The 22780-nt window shown below is 44.1% G+C and overlaps 5 protein-coding genes across 6 annotated transcripts in view; 3 read left to right on the forward strand and 2 right to left on the reverse strand.

Annotated features, from left to right (window-relative positions):
• Positions 1-3: 3 nt before the first annotated feature.
• LOC6547017 (protein FAM136A) lies at positions 4-991 on the reverse strand. The gene is made up of 3 exons (XM_001974668.3): positions 783-991; positions 556-720; positions 4-420 (listed from the first exon to the last, which is right to left on the reverse strand). The coding sequence occupies exons 1-3, from the start codon at positions 867-869 to the stop codon at positions 232-234; spliced, it is 441 nt and encodes a 146-aa protein (XP_001974704.1). The 5' UTR covers positions 870-991; the 3' UTR covers positions 4-231.
• On the forward strand, positions 974-1819 carry LOC6547016 (28S ribosomal protein S28, mitochondrial). Its single transcript, XM_001974667.3, has 3 exons — positions 974-1362; positions 1424-1545; positions 1602-1819. The coding sequence occupies exons 1-3, from the start codon at positions 1084-1086 to the stop codon at positions 1783-1785; spliced, it is 585 nt and encodes a 194-aa protein (XP_001974703.1). The 5' UTR covers positions 974-1083; the 3' UTR covers positions 1786-1819.
• LOC6547015 (probable inactive tRNA-specific adenosine deaminase-like protein 3) lies at positions 1777-2968 on the reverse strand. Its single transcript, XM_001974666.3, has one exon. It carries the CDS (start codon positions 2897-2899, stop codon positions 1817-1819), a length of 1083 nt encoding a protein of 360 aa, XP_001974702.1. The 5' UTR covers positions 2900-2968; the 3' UTR covers positions 1777-1816.
• A 272-nt stretch (positions 2969-3240) lies between these two features.
• LOC6547014 lies at positions 3241-4550 on the forward strand. The gene is made up of 3 exons (XM_001974665.3): positions 3241-3557; positions 3615-3750; positions 3819-4550. The coding sequence occupies exons 1-3, from the start codon at positions 3345-3347 to the stop codon at positions 3887-3889; spliced, it is 420 nt and encodes a 139-aa protein (XP_001974701.2). The 5' UTR covers positions 3241-3344; the 3' UTR covers positions 3890-4550.
• The window catches only part of LOC6547013, a 43286-nt gene continuing 24430 nt past the window's right edge, over positions 3925-22780 (forward strand). The window contains exon 1 of one of the 2 annotated variants that reach the window (XR_003407861.1): positions 3925-5218. Coding sequence is in view for 1 of the 2 variants with exons in the window: in XM_001974664.3 (XP_001974700.2) it covers positions 5167-5218 (52 nt within the window). In the remaining variant the exon portion in view is untranslated. The remainder of the gene's footprint in view (positions 5219-22780) is intronic. The other variant, XM_001974664.3, reaches the window with a different exon arrangement.

The raw sequence follows: 22780 nt of genomic DNA on the forward strand, positions 1-22780 counted from the left end.
AGATTTCGGTGTACAAGGTATGTTTATTTTTCTAACTGATGGCAAAACTTGACATTTTTCCGAAGATTCTTAGCACAACAGTTGATTGCTACTTAAGACTTTCAACAATTAATAGGTAAATTTTTGTTCTGTATTCTTAAAAGTGTAAGCAAAACTCCATGGATGCGATACATTGCACGGATTTAAAATAAACGAGTTCAACAACTAATTAGGTAGTAAATGCAGGCTGAGTTAAACTTGGGGAATGCTCTCGGGTCCCTTGGAGAGCACAGCTTTCATGGTCTTCATCATGCCGGGAATAAGGCCCACATGCTTGTCCACGCACTGGATGGCACAGCGCTCGAACTGGTCGGTGTACTTGGCTATCTGGTCCTCATTGGGATTGGGCGGCATTTTCACCTTCACATCGTCGTTACATTGCTGTGGAAGAAAAATATATTAGTTCATAAATTTACTCTTTTAATGTTATGAAGATATGCGTTTTCTGGCTAGGATTAGTTAAGCAATAAGAAACATATGTTATGCATGCAACAAGTAGGTGTGATGGATACTAACCATGACGCAACGCTGAAGTCTGCCCTGGAACTCCCCCAACTCGTGTTGGACGTAGTTTTGTGCCCTCGTCATGGGAGCGGAGCATCGATCCACACATCTCTGGACACTGTCCACGCTGGAGGTTCCATCCTGGCAGCACTTGGCCGCACACAAATGCATCTCGTTCTGGGATTTGGTGAAAAGCAAGTCGGTTTTAGGACATTCCTTAAAGAGGACTCCCCACTTACTTGCATTTTGCGCAGGTGCGTCTTGTCCATGTCGTCGATCATATCCGTCACCGCGGCCTCAATTCGCTGCCTCTGTTGCTGGATCATTTTGCTGTTTAATTGTTAATTACCTACGTCTTACAACCGATTTCGTAATATCAAAATAAATGCCGGCAGCGTGTTTTTTGTAATATTCGATTAGTGATGAGCCGACGCAGCTGGTAATAATCGATTTGCGGTCTATCGATGCTGCTCTTCTTTAGTTTTCCACTTGGTTTTTTGGTTTCTTGTGGATATACTTAAGAAATATTAAATAAAAAACATGTCGCTGTTGCAAAAACTAAGTAGATCCGGTGTACCGATGGCTTCATTAACCTGTCGCGCTCGTATGCCAATGGCCATTAGATTTCTCAGCGGGGACACGGAAAAACCGGCGGAGGGAGCTACTCCCGCAGTGAATACGGAAACGGCGGAGACAGGTAGCAGCAAGGGAGGATTCGCCCGTGCCTTCGACAAGTATACGGCTCCTGCCACGCCCCCACAGCTGCCGGAGGACAACCAGACCTTCGCCTCCCTGCTACGGAACTCCAAGTTAATAGATGTGGGTACTTTATTTAAGTAATCCTATTGTTTATGTAATAACCTGTTGATTTCTGGAGCAGCTGGGCAACGCCGAGGGTAAGGTGGTCACTGGCAAGATCTTTCATGTGGTGGGCGATGATCTCTACATAGACTTTGGCTGGAAGTTCCACTGCGTCTGCAGTCGTCCAACTCGCAATGCCAGGTGAGCTCAATGAAATCCCCCGTTTCTTTATCCAATGAACCACTCGTTTACTTCAGCGACTACGTACGAGGAGCCCGTGTCCGACTGCGCATCAAGGACTTGGAGTTGTCTACCAAGTTTCTGGGGTCGTCCAAGGACATTACCATTCTGGAGGCAGATTGCCATTTGCTGGGTATCCTGTCTACGCCCACCCGCCAGTCGACGGCCAAAACAACGCCGAAAATCGAAGATATCCTATAAATCCTTTATTAAAACCAAGGTTTGTTAAACGTTACGTCAAGTCTTCGTTCTCCTCTGTTGTGAACTGGAACACTTCGTAGTGATGGTTGAGTTCCCGCACCGAATGCAGCTGGAATCTCGTGGCTAGAGCTCCATTGTCAGAGTTTTTAACGAAAAATACTCTTTTCGCTCTGCTATGTACCAGGGCCATGGAACACATAAGGCAGGGTTCCTGCAGCAGATAGACATCGTAGCCGGTGCACAGATAGGGTCCGAATTTGGCCAGGTTATCTGCTCCTTGAACTACATTAACTTCTTTACATTCTCTCGACTTCTCCGCCCCGAATGTCAGGTTCTTGTAGTCTGCATTGCTCATCAGGTAATCGTAGTAGGCTTTAGGAATACCCCGCAAAGTGGTCTCCTCCTTGGAATCTTCGGTGAATACTACCTCCGTTTGTGTGGCGCCTCCTTCTTGACTGCGAGCCACAAAATCGACGAGCATCATGCAGCAGTGCTCGTGTGGCTTACAAACTTCACCGGTTCCAGCAATGGAAACAATGCTGGATAGTCGCGGATCCACACAGATGCCCACCGGCCGGTTGGCATTGACATCCTGCGAGAGCCTCACAAGCAATTGGCCCATCCTTTTATGAAATGCTCGTTGTGCGGAGCTGAAGTTGCTGCCATTCCTCAGTGACTCCGAGTAGTGATTGGGGTGAAATTTGCAGGGCCAGTGCTTAAGTGTCTTTTCGTACTGCACCCGCAGCCGGGGCATCCGTTCTGGCACCTCCACCACGCGGACTCCCTGGCACAAAGCACGGAGCACGTGCTCCGAAAAGGCGAACTGTTCAAGATGCTGTTCCAGGCTTTCAGTTACTCCGATCTCTGAGCTGGGACAGATGAGCACGCTGCGATCCTGGACACGCTTCAGGTGCTGAAAGTGGGGCAGTTTTTGGGAGAGCTCCTGGATGACCGCCTGCAGCTGTTGTTTAGTCTCCAACTGGCAACTGTGCGCCTTGATGAGCGCAATGTCCTCGTCGAACTCATCGGAGAGGATGGCCCGGATACCAGTGATGTCTTCATCCAGTTGGGGTGATTTCCGAGCACGTTTGCTTGGAGGCGCGGATATGTCCATTATTTACTTAATTCTTCGATTCGAAGAATGCTAATTGGAAACGATAGTTTGGTCAACGCCAGATTGGTTATCGATAAGTGCCAAGCGTTGCCGCTGAAACAGCTGTTCCTGCATTAGGCGCCAAAACCTCAATTTGAAATAAATTTGGGAATAATACCTTAAAGAAGAATATTAAACAATTCAATTTAATTGATAATATTTTTTATATACATATGTAGGTATGAAAATCAGGTTTTTTACTTTGATTATTTTGCAGCCCCCAATACGAAATCTAACCATTTTATTTATAATCAAATATGTTATTTGCAATATTATTCCTTACAACCAATATATCTTTTCATGTCTACATGTAAGCAGTGCCCAGTTTGATAACCAAAGATTATCTCAAAATTCTAGTGAATTATGTGCTTGTGATTTCTAGTCAAAACACAGAGGAAACATCGAAATGTGTCTGCGTTTGTTTGTCGGCTATTTTTCGCTCTACATGGGCTGCATCGTCATTGGATTTACGGGGTTGCTTCTAGCCATAATGGTCTTCTCCGTGGGTCTATTCGAGCTGGTCAAGGGCAACGAGCAAATATTGCTTGTGATTTTGGCAATGGTCTTTGGCGTTATCAGTACCCTAGGCAATATACTTCTTCTCCTCGGCACCATGTGGGTGAGTGAATATATTTATCCATTTACTTTGTAACCACATCCAACCGCTGCTCAACAGGATATGTGTTGTGCCATGCTCCTGTCCTTTTCCATAGGTATTGTGTCCCTGGTGCTTCTCGTCGCATTTATGGCGCGCCTCTACATCCTCTTCTGGGACCCTCTGCACCTCCTTTTAGGCTGTTTACTAAGCATAAGTAAGTAGGGTGAAGAAGTTTTGGACTTTGTTGATTACAAAAGTGATATATATCATTTCCTTATCCAGTCGAGATGTACTACGAATGGGTCATCATTTCAACCTGGTGGTGCTGTCGATCGTGCACCCACGACTGCTAGGAGTTGCAGTTCGTTCCACTTGTTGCATGCTTAGAAAATGGAAACATACCATGTTGGGAATCGAACGCCTTGGAACGCACATACAACTCATTGCGATCTTCGCATCGGTTGTATCGCATCGGTTGTGAGCACCAGAGAGAACTTGTATCCGAAGCGACTTCGTGTTCGGCTCTTCGACTTGAGTATCTTTCAAGTAAGTTAGTTTACTCTGAGACGCGCGATGGATATGTCGTTCCTGGGGCGCTTGATCTGTTCCAGCGAATGAGCGTGTGTGTGCCAGTGTACCGCCCCCTACCCGTCAAGGAAAATATAAGAAAAGAAAAGAAAAATATCGGAAGAAAAAATCCAAAATTATATTGGAAAATACACAAGTGTATCTGCAAGTGCAGTCGTATCTGTGAGACGAGAGTGTTTTCTATTTGCCGCAATTAGAAGTAACGGTGCGAAGGTGATTTGCACGAGAGAAACTGGAAAATCAGCGAAGCGCGAGATACTTGTATCTGCAATTTGTGTGTTTTCGTTTTGTTTTCGGTTTCGCAAATAGCAAGTGAAGAGCCCATTACTTTAATTCAATCATCGATCGTTTGCAATCGGTTGTTTTTGTGTGGCCCGCTTTGGAGAATCCCCGTAATTTGTTCTAAGCGCTCATAGAAGTTATCAATAAAAGTAATAATAAAACTAACCAGAGACACAAGTTCGCGAGCCGGTTTAGTCATCCGACAGTTCCGAGAACTGAGCGCAACTTTGAGATACATTCGCGTATTCTCATTCCGAATCGCTGGCCACCAGCTGTTGGCCACAATGCCTCCGTACCTGCTGGATATTTGCCTCACCCTGGAGCTGCGTAGACCGCGATAAGATATCGGCAACTAGTGGTGCATAAGCCCAGATACTCGTACTGGTACATGCGAAAAAGTCCAAATACGACAAACAAACGGAAAAGAAAATCGCACAGTTCGGTGCCAGTGTTTAAAGTTAAATCGTGCGCTTATCTTATCGGCTAGCCATTGATTGAGCTTTGCCTTTCCGCTCTGCTTTCTGCTCCGGGTGAAGTCATTTGGCCACAATTCGCCCGTTTTAGATACTGTATCTGGGGCCATATCTAATGCAGCAGCCAAAGTAGTCGCGATAATAACGACCTCCTTCAGTGTCAGTTGCTCTGCAATCGCCGTCTAAATTTAGAGACCGATCAGGAGAGAGGGACCAGATCTGGCCAAAACCAAAACCAAACAAGACGCACTCGGAAATCGTAAATCAAGCAGCCGGAGGAGACCAAGATGGACATAGAATCCGATTCGGACACCTCGGAGAGATGGGAGGACTTTTTTGGTAAGCGAGCGGGATCACTGAACTTCTGCGTGCAGAAATGACATGACTCAGCGGGCTGGGGAGGTGCACTGAGGAAAAATCAGTTATCAATCACAGAGAACGAGTAGTATTACGATTTTTCAGCTCTTGAGCCACAATAATGGGGAATTGATCCTCAAAAGCATTTGAGGGAATAGAATGTAGTAGGAATCGTAAAGAAAATTCGTATTATTTGAATATAAATCAACAAATTAAATCAAAATCTTAATAATCCATCGTCGAAGGCATCAGAACATACAAAATATATAAAAACCAGCTTTTATTGCACTATTCATATAAGAAGTATATCTTTAAGATATCGCATTTCACAGTAGGCTGGGTTGAAAGTGGGTGTTGCAGATTTCACTTCCTTGACTAATTATTAATAACGTACATATTATATTAGTATGTATATTTTTTCCTGTGTGGAGACTCTACGCATTCTCCAAGAACTCCGAACTCCGAATATGGACTTGCGTACAAGAACAGACCATCAAGTTGGCTTTCTTTGGCTCGTCGGGTTGGGGGATGGCGATGGAATGGGGATTGCGGATTGGGGCTGGTGCTGGTGCTGGGAGTGGGGCCAATGCATTTGGTGGCTCGACGGCTCCGTTCCGTTCCCATAACTGTACAAAAAGTGGGGGGAAAAATAAAATAACAACCCACTGAGTGGTGGCATTGCGTGAATTGCGGTGTAACGGGTTCGCTTTGTTTTTGCATTCCGCTTTTGCGCAGTCCGAAATTTTTCGACATTATTTAAGCGCTCGAAAAGTCGGTTGTAATGAAATTTAATGATAATACATAATTTCGGGCCATTTTGACCCACATTACCATACAAGTGTGGCCAAGAAAAGGTCTGTCTTGGGATTTGCAATTTATGTTTTGGGTGGCTCCATTCGGTTTGCTGACCCACTTAATTCGTAACGCCGATTTGCTTGCGGCTTGGGGCACATGTTGGTTGCATTTGTTTTTCTTCCCGTCGAAAGCTTTCATTCAATTAGTGCATTAGTCATAAGTCTTGACTCTTCGTTTCTTTTGTTGGCTTTCTTTATTATTATTGCACGCCCGCTAACAGCGGATGTTAGATAACACCGCCCTTAGCACAACAGCGCTGTGAATAGCTCTGTTAGTTAACCCACGGTTGGCCAAAGAAGTATGCGAAACATGCTAGAATCAATTAATACCAAGAAAAGGTAAATGAAATAAATCTAATTTTAAACTAAACATTTAAATCTATTGTAGCTTCGAAAAGTATTATTATTCTAATAACTTAAAATAACCCTTATTCAAACCAATTAGCAAAGGGAAAAAGAGTATAACTTAAAATCAATTTGAACTTTTAGTGAACTACCTTCATAAAAAAGACCCAAGGCAATAGTTTTCAACGGGTTAAGATGGTGCGTCAATTATTGATAACGAACCCTGCGAATTCAGCATGTGGCCTTTGTTATATTAACTATATACTCATGAGCAGGGCGAGTGAATCATGCATGGGTGATCGGGGGTACTGGAACATTTAAAGGTAGGTTCGTTTTGCTGATCCCACGAGCTTAGATGGCAAAGTCATAAGTCAGATGCGATTGTGCAAGTGGCTGGCATTTGGCGGGGTCACCAAATGTGACTCCATCTGCCAGCCGCATGTCCAGGATATTACCGATTGCATCGACCTATAAATAGAACCCGCCGAAAGATATCGCATGCACTATCAAATGTCACCAGTCCGTCTTCTTTTGCCCTTTCCGCCTTCGTGTTTGTTTGCCCCTCAACAACATCAACTTCAATTTCAGACAAACAAACAAAACGGGCAATAAGAAATTTTCATCTGTGGACACAAGTGCATGAGCAAGGGGGCGGGGTCCAGGTCAAGTCTTTGAATTACCTCTGGTAACCACAAACACCACGGGAGTCTGTTCATTCGATATTGTTAAAGATTGTGATCTGAGGAAACCTTTTTGGGCCCTGCGGTTCGAAGTCGATTCTCTTGTGACATTTATTTGGCTGGCCTGGCTTTCATATTTGGTTTATTCAATATATACTAATAGATATCGATGGTAGTCGGGCTGAGGCGTTGATAAGATTTCGCCGCAGGTACTTATTGACTTTTTGATAAAGCCGACAAGGCCATACATGTGTGTGTATGTACATTTGTGGAATGTGCGTGGCTGCCAATTGAAATTCCCAAAAGTTAAGAGGTCAGTTTTGCAGTGCTCCACTTCCGCAGCCGCAGGGCAGAAGGTCCCCAATTAAAGCAATTGACGAAGTTCATCTAATTAACCGCTGGCATGGAGTTCGGTTTCATAATCGGCGGGTTCATTGGCCAATTGGATGTTAATGGCATTACCTCACCCAGTTAGTGTTGTCGTAGATCGCAGGAAATGGCCAAGTCAAGTGCTGCGAACAGTTATTTTCTTGAAAAAGTGATTCCTTTCTAATAGTATATATGTATGGGAATTCTATTTATCTTTGAAGTTCTAGTGCCATTTCAGAAATAAGGTATTTTGATAAGGTAACGGCTTGGATCTGCTTTAAGTAGGAAATACATGTGGCAACCAGCCTAAACCAGCACATAGCCAAGTTGGCAGCACTGAGACGGGGCTATAAGTCTTGCCCCCTAATTGCCTGCAACCAGACTCTGGGATTTTGGAGCTGGAGTTGGAGTTGAAGTTGAAGTCATATCCCAGAACCAGACCAGACCTGAAGTGATCTGTGTGTGGGCCGGCAGCCGGCGTTTGTCTGACGTCTGACGACGTTTGTGGAAGTCCTCTCAGCACCCATCGCCTCGACGGCTCTCTAATTGCATTTCTCTCAGTGCAACGGCTTTGTTGTGGGCGTTGCAGAAGGTCGTAAAACCCGAGTATTGTGCACGCACGTCCCAAAAGGTTTTTCTCAATGAAGTTTGAAGAGTCTGTCTGGTCATATACCCTAACCAAAATGGGCGTTAGGAAGTAGTAAACTTTATAGACTAATAAATTTTGTGATTAAAGGTTCTAATTATAAATAAACAGCACATAAAAGAAAATGGATTTCTTGTTCGCCTGAAAGTGCACATATTAAACGTTTTAATTAACCAGTAATTTAAGCATTTATCTAAAAGTGACATTTGGTGATAGCAAACAAGGTTAAGATATGTTTTTTGTTGGCTTACTTTTTTTTAAATTTATATTATGAAAATACTATGTACCAGGCACATTGATTTCATTACTTTTATTTTCTGTCTTAAGGAAATATCTTTGAAATGCATAATTCCGAAAAGGGCATAGATATCTGACTGCCTGTCAGAGCCTTGAACATATTTCCTTTTTTTATGTTGCAGCGGGACCTGGAGTTTAATGAACGCTTTTGCCGCTCACAATTCTATTTGGCAGCAGATTTACAACTTCCTTGCAGAAATGCCATTTGCTCCGGCAATTTACGCCCACCTTTGTCGAACGAGGGGGCGGGCTATGGATATATGACATGCACTTAAGCCGATTAGAACCACCATAGTGGTATATGGGTACTTGAGTTTATATACATTGGTGTACCCGATCGATAGAAACTGCCTGATCGTGAGTCATATTCAATCGAAAAGAGAGCTGTGAAAAGTTATGTTATCGAGCTTTTTTTTCGGTTTGGGTCTCGTTCCTAGTGAAAGTAGTCACTGCAGTCCCCCGTGCTCCCTCACGAGCCCCACCTCTCTCCCTCGCACTTTTCCATTCCATTTCACTGGGCAGGCGGCACGCATGCGCCGCTCTCACTCGCACTTGTGGGCAACGACCTGCAGAGAATCTGTCACGCTTCGCCGATGTCTCCAGCTGTCTCAGTTGCTCTTAATGGCCACCTATAAACCCATCCCGCTGACACACTTTCGCTTTCATCGGCTGCAATCGCCGATCTCTGACATAATGGCCACGATTTGCATTAATGCTAAGCGATTATTACTCGGGGGACACTGGAAGAAATACTTGAAGCTCTAAATAGTTCTATGCACTGAAGCAGATATAGTTGATTAATTGGTGGATTAACATGTCACATGTTTTCTGGAGTTGATTGAGTTTCAGATTTTATATTCAATAGATCTGTGGTACTAAAGCAATAAATTTCCCCCTTTCACCATCTTATATCTCAATCTTATATCTTATATCTCAATCTTCTTACTTCCTTCTAAGAGTAACGGGTATCTAATAGTCGCGACACTCGACTGCAGCCTTTTCCTCGTTTTCCCTTTGTGCAGAAGAACAATCGTTGTTTTTTGTTCGTTAACTAAATCGTTTAAAGATTGGGGTATTTTTCCCATTCTCATTTGGCGAGGGAAACTGAAGCTCTATTTATTGATTAATTATCCCCCATTCCGTGTATTCGGGCAACGGAATTGGGTCATTGCAAATGGCAAAACACAAAATCAGCGGGAGTCAAGTGCCTGGGGGTATCACTAGCTTTCCTGACCGCATTTTGGCCGACAGCAGGGGGTGGCTCATAGCTGGAGTCAAGGTCATAACTATCATTAGTGAACTCTTTTGCCGCGGTGAAAACCTGAAGAGCTATATCACTTTTAGCCGTATCTGAGTGACTAATACAAAAGCTTTTATTGCTCAAGTCTTTAATTGCCCGAGTACTTTTTTGTACTTTCTGTAATTGCTTATTTTGAAGTGTAAAAAAATTCGATTGGCTATGAAATAAATGCCAAAAATAGCTTAATTGGTTAAGTGAAAAAGCATTTCGTTTTGAATCGTATCGCTTACTATTAATGCGAAAAATTTCCGCATTGCCTTTAGTTCTCACTTTTGTTGTTTAGAAAGCGAATTCAAACGGTGGAAGTTTACGTATATAATTTCCATACAATAGCAAAGTAATTTTATAAATGAGTCGCTTTTCAACTAAGTATTTCAATGGGCTATCGCAGAAAACTACTTTTGAACACATTCGCCCCATTATAATAATTAAAATATTGCTGTAACCACTTAAAGCCGGCACATGGATGACATTGATCCATGGCATTGAAACTTCCAGCTGTCTTACAGTTCTGAAACGCACTGTATTCACACATATAAATACCGAGCAGTTGGGTGTAACGAAGTTTATGAGCGGCCAACCTTCAAATGTCAGCGACTGTTTTACATTGAGTTTCTTACGCGATTTAAAGTTGTAAAATGCTTACGTAAAACAATAAAAAATTAAAAATTCACTCATCCAATGTGGAATGACTGCAAGTTCCAATCGAAAAATGCAATCTTTTTGGGCAAATGTTAGTCATATTGTCTCAGATTTCTCATTTCTCGTTTGCCAACCAAACAAAGCCAACGTCTGGACATTGTTTAAGTATTGTTTAAGTATTCATGTGGCCACAAAAATTGTTTACCTTTGGCCAAACATGGGCAAACACAGCTGTTTAGCAACAAAAAGCCCGAGCCACATACAAACCCAATTGCGTTAGAATTGTGTTGATTTAGCTCTCCAAGCCGAACAAATGCAAAACTCTCTGAGCCGAAAAGGCTCTAAAAATATGCTGCTGAACAGGTTTGTTATTTTAATTTCATTTTTATTTTTTTGTACCTTTTCTGTTTAGCACAAAAGTTCAACAAAATTGAAAGAGAGCGAGTGGAAAACGTGAGCAGCTGTGAAAAGCAAACAATGAGAAGCGAGAATCTGAACTTTGCTCAAGCCAAATACAAAAGTTGCTTACATAAGAACTTTAAACGAGGCTTAATAATCCAAAAAAGAGAACATCATGTTAAATTTATTTGGTAACCGATCTCAGCGCAGTGGAAAATTCCTTTTTCATGATAGCAATTATGCCATATTATGAGTAAGCAGTTTAATTTCATTTACTATCTTTTGATGGTGATGATAATACAATGTTTCAAACTCCCTACCAGTTTAATTTTCCAATCCAATGCCAAAGTGTGATCACTTAGACGCTTCATCTTCATGTTTTTCGAAGTCGAGTTTCCAGTTCCTCGGCCACTCCCCTCTCAGTCACGCCCACCTGCTAAATGCCAGTATAGGTGCATTTGCATGATTTCCACATTAAAAACAATAGAGAACGCTCGAGTTCCTCGACTATCATATACCCGTTACTCAAAAGCAAGTGATATAGCAGGCATGTAGTGGAGGATGACTCTTTCCAATGAACTTTTAGTTGACTATTAATATGTTTCAATAGTTCTACACATTGTTGCATACCCCGTAGAAAAGTGCAAGCAATTTTCGAGTATGCATGTTGGCGTCTGCCCAAAAATCGATATTTCAAGTGAAAACTGGTTGGTGATGTGTGTGTGTCTGGTGTTTGAGCAATCTGCGTGATCAATACACGACGCTAATGTACAGATCATGAGCACTGATTGCGCCTGCTGCATCGGAAAATCGGAAAACTCGTTGTCGTCTGGAGTCTGTGGCCTGCTGCAGTTCGCAGTCCATCGTATCCAGTGTGCACTCCTCAGTCCGCCAACTTGTTCTCCAGTGGCGCGGAGATCATCGTCATGGACTCAACAATGATCATCACCATGAGATCGCGGCTCGTTCTCTCCTCTTATTAATTTCCTGCACAATCTGTGCGGCATATCATGTCAAAAATTACAAAGAGCCGCTTGTTCAGGGGCCGGGTCAAACACATACAAGTATACTATATGTTCGGAATTTATGAGTTTGCTTTAGGTACCGCCGCTCTAATTAATTCGACTGAACATCGTCCGTTTGGCTTCGAGGCCCATGACCTGTGCACCAGTTTGAGTTTCCCAATGCGCGTATTTGCCCGGAAAATTAACGCCAAGCCTTGTGGGCTCATTAAAAAATGGCAATCAGCGTGACCATTCCGTGCCCAATAGTTTGACTATTTGGCCAATCGCAGCTAACGAAGGCACTGGAAAAATTGATTATGTGATTGGTAACTGTTTGATTAAAAAGCGCTACCACAATTACACAATATTTGAGTATCTGTTTAATAGCTGTTATTTGCAAATTCAAGAGAGATTTATACATAAGAAATTTGAGACTATTATTTTCGTTGATTTCGTTTTTTTTTCACTGTGCCCAGCCTTCACCTTCACCTTCGATCTGGGGCTTCAAACTCATTTGTATGTCGCTGACGCTTTGTAATTTAAATGAATTTGTATTTAACAACATTATTTCGGCCCGCCGACTGGCAATGGCCAACGTGGCGTATGATTTTAATGATACCCAGTCAAGTCTAAGGTTACACCGCTCGTTTGTTGTAATCCGAACTGTGGCCCAAGTTCGCTGGCGGATGGATTTCCTACATTTATTTCGCAGCGATTACTGAGCGATTACGCCGGGCCAATATCCATGGGCTACAAATTGTGCGGACATGCTAGCTGGTTGTGGAAAAAAAAGTGAAAGAGCCCGAAAGACTTGGTCGTGATAACACGTAGGCCACAAACAAGGCGCGCATGCGAGTGCCACGCCCCCCACCGAATGCAAGATCGGGCTTAGTTTTTAGTGCTTTTCCTCATCTTTGGCACGTCTGTGGAGCTCGAAGCCGAGCAACACCCACTCGATATGGCCGACAGAGGTTTATCTCTTCTCGACTGGCTGCACAGTCTTATTTGGTGGCATTGCCTGGTTTTATGACCTCCCCAGAAAAGCAGAAAACCGAAAAATAACGAACAAAAAGAATACGAGACTACAAGACTACAAGACTACGGTTACGCCTCTCAAGTCAGGTGCTGTGGTCTCGCATCTCGGATTTCGGCTTAATGGCCAGCTCAGACTGAGGCATTTTGTACACATTTTTCTACTCATTTTTATGGCCAGCGTGTAAATCTGACCCCCATCACAAGTGGGTTTCCAAAGGCGTTATCTACAGAATCACACTTTCGAGGCGATTGAAATTTTGATTTACAAGACTCATTTGAATTCATTATGGAGTGAATCGTTAGTTCATGTTGCTCCATTAAATTGATCAACGCCGGACACCCAGTTGATGACAAAGCGAAAAGGAATTCCGAACTACCATCTACCCTCAACTGAAATGGTTACTTTTTGATCGTTTCCCACCTTCAGGTTCGAGTGGCCAAAAATGCTGCCAATTGCTAAAATCAAGTCGAGCGCCATAATGAGCGATCGTAAAACGCTCAGTGAAACGCGCACGTAGTGCTCATAAATGAATTTGCATTTGCCGAACATGGGAAAGAAATGCGAAGCCAAAAGAAGCCACAACTGGCACAAATTAAGTGAAAAGTAGAGACACATCTGTCGGCGCCTTTTGGCCGCTCATGTTTGACACAAATCAAATCGAAACCAGCCAGCTCGCAACACGAAACAAATCAAATCAAGTCAAATCGATGGCCATTAGCAGGCGGAGCACACGACGGGCGTAAAATACATAAATGGCTCGGGCAGCTTATCACTCCAGTTGGACGTGTATCTGGTGGGTGAGCGGGTGAGTGACCTGGACAAGCATGTCCATCTGCTCCTAATTAGCACCTCTAATTGCGGTCCGAGGTGTAGCTATAATTTGGGTAGAGTAAACACCTTTATTTAACCTTTTCTCGCTTGCGCAATCGCAGCTTTCGGCTGCGGTGGCGTATGCGTAATGTGCCTCTTTATTTACTTATTTTGTTTTTTGGTGCACTTTGGTTATTCCGAGGGCATGCTTTCCTTTTATTTGTCAATGTCGTGCAGTTGGCATTACGCCATTATTGTTATTGTTTCGTGTCCTACACTCCCCTCTTAATCTTTTGGCCACTTCGTCTTATATAAACCAATTAGTCGCCTTGGCATTTGCATTGAAATGCATAATTTATGAGTGCAGAAGACAGGCACTTACTAACCAGCCAAATACAAATTGTGGCAAGAGATATAAATGTTAAAGAAATGTTTTCCTCTCACACGAACCCTAGGCGCAAATGAAGCAATTAAATTCAACAGATGCGGACTCATAAAATGATATTTTAATGTGTCGGATTTGTTGTTCGCTTCTCTCTGTGGAATATTATGTTAATTTCTATGCACGAGGCATCAAATTTTAATTTCGTGTAACTTTAATAGGCCATAAAGCGTTTAACTTTTGAATTTTAATTACTTTGCTTTCGGTGTAGATCATGCTGGTTCTCCAGCTAGTATGCTCGATTGAATTGGCTTTCACATCATCGGCGCTGCTGCAGTTCTGGGCGATTTATTACGGCTAAGCCAGCATTATCTGTGTCCAATGCGGGACTTTCTTTCATTACTTTGGAGCTATTTTTTTTACAAGGCCAATGGCTTGAATTTTGTACACAAGGAAGTATTGTTATGATGGTAGACGCCAGAAGAAATACCTTAAAATCTTACAGGTATAAGTAATTGTAGTGATCTCCCAGACTTAATTTGTTCCAAGTGACTTATTTTTCTGAGTGCACGTTCATGTTTGGTTTTTGGCAAATTCGTCTTCAGTCGAGTTGATCCAAAGTATCTGTAAGCTTCTTTTATAGCTTTTGCTGCTGCCTAATTGCTTTTCTTACTCGTTTCACCATTTTCCTTTCTTTGCAGGTAAGCAGCCCACAAATCACTAGACAGCACCACTGACCCACTTGCTCGGCGACAAGTGGCGCCACCAGGGGATCGCGAAGAGATTTCCAATCCCGCAGGGCGGTATCATACCTAAATCAATCGGTTCGGATCGGATCGGTTTGGATCTGATCTGCATGTGGGATACTTTTATTGCCATGTGTCACCATTATCGAAGTGTACTTTCCATTCATCCACTAGCCCCTTCATGAGTTATGGTCCCCCATTCCCAGAGAGATCGGGTTAATTAAATGCGCTTTTCCCTCTTCGCTGACAGCCCGACTTTCCCGACCATTCGCCCTCGCTTGGCTGACAAGATGATGCTGGTATCCGCACTGATAAGATCTCGAGATCGCCGATCCATTGACTGCTCCATATTTCGGCTAATGCGGAGGTGCGAACCTGTTCTCTAATTGGGTTAAAATGTAGTTGGCCCGGCCCAAGGCGGAAATCAGCTGGCACAACGGGCGTTGGCCATTTAGCAATTGATGTTGCAAGTGGCATGAGTGGCATGATTTATTCGTGAGCCTGCCGACTGACCTGATTTTCGATTGCATTTTAATGATGCGAAAAGTGCCAAAAAGTGATAGCTGCTTTTTCCATGGCCATCTTAGGAAACAAGAGTGGTATTTTCAGTTAAATGGTATCAAAGAAGCGGGAACCATCTGAGCTACTATATTTGTAGTATCTTTATGGTTTAACGTTTAAAATATTATAGTTTAGAAATTTCGACCAGTTATGTGCGACATAAGGGCAGCTAGTTATAATCATTTCTCGTAAAACCTGCGAGTGATCTCTAATCGGTTTAGAAAACCTTCAGTGAGGCCATCTGGGAGCCCTCACATCGGTCGACTGTGTCAAATGAACCTGTCAAACGTCAGCAGACATTCACTTTCTCCTCGGCGCAGCTGGCGCCTGGCAATGGGTGGTGCTTGGAGGTTGGAGGTTGGTGGCTGGTGGGTACGGGTTGGATTCGGTGGCTGGCGGTGAGCTGCATCCTGTGCCGCGCCAAATTGCAATTTGTTTATGCGCCCACACACTGCGAATCGGTAGGCAATAAGTCAAACGCCGCCGCTGAAAGTTCAGCAAATTATGGCGAGCTAAAGGTTTCAGTAAACGCCGGCATTTGTTGCTATTTTTGCGCTTCCGTTGCATGTTGCAATTGCATACTGTATACTGCATACTGCATACTGCAAACTGCACACTGCATATTGCAGATGGAGTTGAAGTCAGTCAGGCAGTCAGTTAGTCAGCCGGCTGTCTATCATTTGCCAGGCACTCATGCCTTTCATTTTAGCCGCAGACAATTGCCATGCCTCCCCGGACAGCGGCGATCACCCACAATATACAATCCCGATCCCGCCACCCCATCCCCTCCTGAATTTTCCTGCATTTTCCTGCCCTCAAAGAGGCCGCTCTTTCATTTTTGCCCGCTCGCAGTGCAATTTCTATTTCTGTAACGCTTCGTTTTCATTCATAACTTTGCGTTGGGCTGCATTTGGATCGGGAAATGCATTGGGTGCCCACAAATTAATGCTAAACTCTGTTTAAGTTGCACCACCACCACCACCACCACCACCACTGCCACCCCGAAGCCCTCTTATGCAACACGCGATCCTTTGATTTTTGCATCTGCTGCTGCGTTTGGCGGCAATGAGGAAGTTGTCTTTTGTGGGTGACTGTGGCAAATGGCCAGCGTCTGATTATGATTGTGGCGGGGTTAAGTTTCGTCGCGATTTGCTGCGGCTTTATACTTTTTACCTATTTTGAGACTGCGAGGCGATTGCCCGCTGTGATAGCCCAAATGTGTGGCAGGCCGAAATAACCGACTGAATTTGTAATCTTAAATGTTATTGGACCATTACGTTGGCTATACAAAGGAGCACTGCCTGAAAAGGTCAGTAATTGCTTGGCGTTTTAATCTAAATCAAGTTGCTGATGCCTTTTGACTGCCAAAAAGATAAAACCATTTTCATTCCATTAAAGCGCTGAAATACAAAAATGCTAGTTAGGTAAGAAAAGACATGCAGGTTTCTTTTTTTATAGAAAGTAGGTATATTTAAGAAGAATTCCCCTTAATATCGACGAAAGTAACTCATCGATTGTTATGGTCTAAAAACGAGATTTCGACTTGGCAGCTGCACGTCCTCGACCTTTCCGCGATCGGCCAAGTGGCTGAAGCGGCTGCTGCCAGCTTTTCAATAACAATAAAGGCGAGATCCCCGCTCCCCACTCTCTAAATCACCTTGTCAGTCAGACAATGCAGCCTGGCGCGTGCTTCTGGCCAGGCCCAGATAAGGCCCAAGAAAGAAACCAACCAGCCAGTTCCTCGGGGAGATGCAGATGCAGATGCCAGACGATGACAGCTCCGAGCCGAGCCAAGTCGAGTCAAGCCTAGCCCCCATTTGCCTGGCCCATTAAACGGCAGCCCAGGTGGGCGTTGCCCCTCATCCTGGCCTTCACCATGTCCCCATGTCCCCTGGCCCCTGCCTGCTCCTCATCAACAGACAACAATGGCAACGGAGGCGTCATCTACCAGACTACGCCGGCTAACAAATGTGTTCGGGCTGCTGGATGCTTGATGATGGCAGGTCCCAGGATCGGCGTAATGAGTTACCCACCCTTCGCAAAATATGTACAAAAATGCTATAAGTTCTTTAGATGTATTCTGCATCATTTTAGAGTTAAAAACTCATACAGGAAATTGTGAGTAGCACCGTTGACTTACGTATTTCCCAATTTTTCCTTGTGCATGTCTGAGGAGCCCGGCTTTTAGAGTGGACCCAAATTCCTGGGGGTAGGCGACTGACTCCATTTGTCAAGCCAAGGCTTAAGCGGCGTCATGTGCATTAATTGTGGCAAATGTTTGCCCGAGCTCGGAGCCCAAAACAAACAACTGGAGGGCAGGGCAGTTTGCTTATGAGCTGGCCAGCAGCTCATGATTTTTGGGGCGGTCTTGAGTCCTGAGCTTGAGCATGAGCGAAAGTGATTTCTGCCGCCGGCTGCATAAATCCTGAAATGAATAATTTAGTCGTTCGCCAGTCGCGACCGTGGAATCGAATGGAATGGATACCAAACGAAACGAAACGTACTGTTGGGGGAAGCATTTAAGCCGCAGGAGTTGCGCCCAGCCCCATTTGACCACCCAAGCGTCAGTGGCGGCGGCGCCTTGGCGGCAAATTCATCACATGAGTGTCCCCCGCTTCCAAGATCCCAGCCCGAACCATGTCCCTCGTCAGCGACCTCTTAAACCCCGGGGCGACTACGCTAAATCGTGTGTGAATGGCTTGACGAACTGCAGCGGCACAGTGGTGCAGAAAAGTGAAAGTTATGCGAAAATCTAACTAACCAAATATTAATGCTTAAATCTATAATATCATATAAGCACATATACATTTCATGCTATTAAAAGATCAGTTGTTAGATCTCCAAAACCTTACTTTGCTAGATGTATGCGATCAATGATGCCAATTATTTTTTTTACTAGTTAAATGCAACTCTGGCAGTGCTGCCAATTCTTAAAAACATAACAGAAATGTAGTTAATTTTAGGTGTGCAAATAACGACATCTCTGAGTGCCTGACCACCGTGCGGAGCTTTGCTTTAATGGCCCCAACCTGGCTTGCCAGGCTTGACCATTACGGCGACCAATTAGTCATTCGGCACTGGTCTTACATGTCATCCGTCGGTGGGGTTTGGCCAAAGAGACAAACAGCACACAGGCTGGCAGCCTGTAATTTGTTTGTCAATTAAAAGCGCCGGCAACATGCAAAATGCCTTTTGTGCGACTCACTTTCGCAACATGTTGCACGTAGCCAGTTGCCGGATGAAAGCGGGGTCACAGAATTCTTCGGAGCGGGGTCACTATTTAAAAAGGGAAAGGGTTGGTGTTGGTGCCATGCCAGGGGAAGTGGCCTCCGAATGCGGAAATTGGCGACAGCTGGCGCTCACTTTCAACTGCATTTGGGCGACTTCTTTTGTGGTTCTGCCTTGTCAACGCTAATGGTGATATGCAAAAGGAAAACTGAAAATCGAAAGCGGTACACAACGGCAACGGCAATGGCAACAACAAATCACAGTTCCGCTGTTGCAGCTCATTATTTTAACGGTGCCGCCGGCGGCACTTTCTACCGACTGTCCAAAAATAAGCAGCCATGTTGCATATAGTCTCCATACACATTTGTATTATTTTTGTTTCCACTTCATTTTTTTTTTTTTTTTTTTTTGTCTCTGCGCTTTTTGGCCACAAATCCTAAAATGGCAACGGCGACATGTGCGACCGACTTAGCCAGGCAGAGGCGACAAGGTGATGGTGACATGCTCGCCGGCTGAGGATGGCAGCGTGATTGGAACTGGAGGAGTCGAGGCTGAAGTCTTCGGAAGTTGGATAAAGTCATGGCTATTGCAGCTGTGCAGCAATTGCTTTAAAGGAAATATTCGGAAATAAAGTTTTCAATCTTTTCAAGAAGCGTTGTGAGAACTAGAAAATTCTACAGAAATGAGATCATTTCAAAAATTTTTTAATAATTTATCAAAAGTTGGATGAATGTACAGGCTGTGGTATTATTCCAATGCTGATTCACATTCGAAGATGAAGTGTAGTCACTACTGTGATGGCGAGTAGTATATTTTGAATCATAACCCCGCCAAATAAGATAGATTTCCATTAAATTTACTAATAATGAAAGCTGCAGAAATATGCGAGTTTAAGCTAAATCTTTCGTTGAAGAAAACCTCGCTTGGTGCGATCTCTCGAATATTTCCATCCCTAGCAGCATTCGCAGTCGCAGCTGTGTTTTTTGGAGCCAGGTCGGAATCGAAGTCGGATGCGTGTGTTTGCTTGCCTTTCGGCGAATAAATCTCAAATATAAATAATAAGCAAATATTTTATATTTGCCTTTTCAGGCAGACTCCGCTGGTCTTTGTGCCCGTGGATCTGCTGTCGCACTTGATGCCCAATTTTGTTTGGATTTGGCTGTGGCGACGAGAACGGCGGCTTTAGTGGGTCAGGCGGCCGTTTGAGGGAATCGAAATTGAGACTGGCGCCTCGCTGGCATCGATTGATTTCATATGGGTGCCGTGCAATTAAGTCCGCTTGGAAGTGTATGTATTCATATAGCTGCACTGCATCATCCACATGTCCAACTGCGGCTAATTCGATCTCAACGAGCCCCCAGAGGCCCAAGGAGCGCGATTCTGATCATTCAATTAAAATATTTCAGAGGCGCAGAGCAAAGCCCGAGCTGAGCTGAATTGATTGATCAAAGCGCAGAGAGCAATAAATAAAATGAGCAGTGAATAAAATGAATAAATGCAAGTGCCCAGCTATGCGCCGCACATGTTCAACACTTTGCACTTCCTCGTGGAGTGGGCATGGAATTCTGTTTTTCGCCGTTGTGCATTGGAATGCGAAATTAATGAAATCACATGCAGACGAGTCGGTCGAGTGGTGGCGAGGGGCAGGAACTGGGGGATACTACGGGATACCAGGGGATGCCAGGGGATACCAGGAACCCGGGTGGACGACGATGAGGTGGCCACAGCGCCGCTGACAGTGATTAATGTCCGCAGCAGGAACAACAGAAGCTACCCGCACAGAGGAAAAATTAAATTGAACTTGGCCAGTTAATGAGATTCCATATAGAAGTTTTTAGGCTTTTCGAAACAAAAGTATGTTCATAAAAAGTGATTCAAACAAGCTTACGTCCCTTCTCCCTTGCTGATTGTTGAATTATACTATAGAAATTTAAGGATTTGCGCTTCTTTATAACTGAAAACAAATTTGTCAGAATAATATGGATATTAGGAAACCAAAGCAACAAGATACAACTTGAGTGTGACTTTTCCCCAGCCCTTCGAACAACGCACACTCACATTAATGACACATTAAGACCCGAAGAACAAATCACGGTCAAGTGGGGCTCCACTCACTTGGGTGGCTTATTAAAAGCGAAAATAAGACCCTCACAACGCGACTCGAGAACGGCAGATCGAAAGTAGCTTAGGTCCACAAAGGCAGTGAAACGAAATGGAATGTTAAAGGGGTTACCACAAAACAAAGAAGCTGAGGAAGTGGCCAAGAAGACGGTGAGCTCAAGACCCATTAAAGTGAGTCAAAAGTAAAAGCCGTGAGACAGTGACAGTGTTGGAGATAATCCACTTAGGAGATACCAAGCTGCAGATATACGGTGCGGAAAGCTTCCGACTTTGGGTTCGTAATCCCCAGCAAATTAGTGGACCTATGTAACCCAGCCGCCACACTGATGTTCATTATCAGCATTACATTTCCGAGTTATTTATTGTCCATGTGTGAATGGGAAATGTTTAGCCAGTTGACTCAACGCCATAGACTGAATCACTTGAGATTTTGAAGCCCAATGCTGCCCAAGAACTGAAATTCTTCTCCTGATATCCCAGGTTCTTTGTGCACGGCGCATGCGTCACGCGCGAGGCATTCATCATCAACATAATTATGACCATCGTCTTCGCAGTCGGCCGGGAACTAAATGCCAGCGAAAGAGAGAGTTAAATTACCAACCTGCTAACAACAAACCTTTGTTTTGCGACAGAAATATTCGGTAATAAGCAGAAATTCAAGGCGGACGCTCTGAAGAAAGTATCGCATTTCCAGATCCCGAAACCCGAAAACACAGCCCCTGGGCTTGGGTTACACATTATACAACACATCGGCGGAACAAAAAGCAGACGCAACTCACATGGGTTTGTTTTCCGCAAAAGTCCGACGACAGTGGCCACTTATAATTTGTTTCATTAGCCAGCGTGAAATGCACTTTTGGCCAGCTCGGCCAGCCGGGTCTGCATCTCCCGAGTCCAGCTCCTTGTGGCTTTTCCAGCTGCAACTTGGTCAGTTTTCATAATTTTTCATAATTTCGCGTGGGTTGCCTAGCATTTGCATTTGCATTTGCATTTACATTCGCATGTGCCAGCCGACCGACTGACTTCCTTACAGCTGGCCTCCACTTTCTGGGTCTGACTTCAGTTTTATGTCCTCAGCCTCCGCAGCCGCCCAGTGACTGCCACGCCCACTGGCCAGGCTCCACCGCCAACTGCCCACCGCGCGAATGCGCGGCTATTTTTCATTTCAATTAAATTCGCATCGCGACGGCAAATCAAATCGATTGCCGGCGCATTTAACGCCTGTCGCATTACTTTTCGAGCCCACTGTTTGCTCTTACGCAAGCGATCGGCGGTTCCAGCTACAGTAGTCAGTCTGCGAAGTGCAACAAATGTTTGAAACATAAATCAACCTGTTATTAACCTTGAGAATGTTTAAATTGCCATTTTCTCAAATATTTACATACACATGAGTACATCAAAACGCTCATTGCTGCACATCTCATATGATTCAAAGATACATAACGGGCTTAAAACTTTTTTTTTTTTTTTTGCTTTTTAACATGTTTGACAGAAGTTTTTCACTGTGCAGTTGACATGTTGGAGCGGCATAATAACACTTTATTACCTAGGCTTTAGTACCCTGTTTTGTACGGTGGCACAGTTTCCCAACCAAGTGCGTGGTGCAGTCATCATTTGTTTGGGCTGCTTTGGCTAATGACATGTGCCTGGTCACGAAATGTGCTCCAGACACATTTGTTGCGCCCAAATGGTAATAGAACTCCACGCAGCTAGCGATGACATCGTGTAACTCGAGTATGTTCAGAACTGGAGAAGTATTTCAGATGGATGGAGACAAAATTTCCGAGGAAGAATGTCTAGCGAAGTTAAAGGCAACCTCACAAGAAGTTTGATCCTGTTGCTAGTCGATCTAGGAACATCTACCATCCCTAAACACTCTCCATTTCAACTCCACTCAGACGCGTGTCTAATTTATTATTTTGACCTTTGTCTGCTCCCCCGACATGGGGAATTCTTTCTGTTGTTTTAATTATTCACCGTGCTAAACACCTCAATTAAACAGATTGCAGTGTCAGCGTGTTCACCCCTCAGCAATCGCGTGTCAAAGTTGGATTTCCATTACAATGGCCGGTGTGCGAAGTCACCCTGTTTATATGGCGATATGTGCTGCACTGTGGCTGCGTT

The sequence above is a fragment of the Drosophila erecta genome, unplaced genomic scaffold (assembly GCF_003286155.1).
Source record: "Drosophila erecta strain 14021-0224.00,06,07 unplaced genomic scaffold, DereRS2 tig00000092-arrow-pilon, whole genome shotgun sequence".
Classification (NCBI taxonomy): domain Eukaryota; kingdom Metazoa; phylum Arthropoda; class Insecta; order Diptera; family Drosophilidae; genus Drosophila; species Drosophila erecta.

What these genes read in the sequence shown, in the direction of transcription:
- LOC6547017 (XM_001974668.3), bottom strand. Translation starts at nt 869, where the DNA reads ATGATCCAGCAACAGAGGCAGCGAATTGAGGCCGCGGTGACGGATATG. An exon ending in CGCACCTGCGCAAAATGCAA is followed by an intron (nt 721 to 782) that starts GTAAGTGGGGAG and finishes ACCAAATCCCAG; the next exon opens with AACGAGATGCATTTGTGTGC. An exon ending in GACTTCAGCGTTGCGTCATG is followed by an intron (nt 421 to 555) that starts GTTAGTATCCAT and finishes TTTCTTCCACAG; the next exon opens with CAATGTAACGACGATGTGAA.
- LOC6547016 (XM_001974667.3), top strand. Translation starts at nt 1,084, where the DNA reads ATGTCGCTGTTGCAAAAACTAAGTAGATCCGGTGTACCGATGGCTTCA. An exon ending in GGAACTCCAAGTTAATAGAT is followed by an intron (nt 1,363 to 1,423) that starts GTGGGTACTTTA and finishes TTTCTGGAGCAG; the next exon opens with CTGGGCAACGCCGAGGGTAA. An exon ending in CGTCCAACTCGCAATGCCAG is followed by an intron (nt 1,546 to 1,601) that starts GTGAGCTCAATG and finishes CGTTTACTTCAG; the next exon opens with CGACTACGTACGAGGAGCCC.
- LOC6547015 (XM_001974666.3), bottom strand. Translation starts at nt 2,899, where the DNA reads ATGGACATATCCGCGCCTCCAAGCAAACGTGCTCGGAAATCACCCCAA.
- LOC6547014 (XM_001974665.3), top strand. Translation starts at nt 3,345, where the DNA reads ATGTGTCTGCGTTTGTTTGTCGGCTATTTTTCGCTCTACATGGGCTGC. An exon ending in TTCTCCTCGGCACCATGTGG is followed by an intron (nt 3,558 to 3,614) that starts GTGAGTGAATAT and finishes GCTGCTCAACAG; the next exon opens with GATATGTGTTGTGCCATGCT. An exon ending in AGGCTGTTTACTAAGCATAA is followed by an intron (nt 3,751 to 3,818) that starts GTAAGTAGGGTG and finishes TTCCTTATCCAG; the next exon opens with TCGAGATGTACTACGAATGG.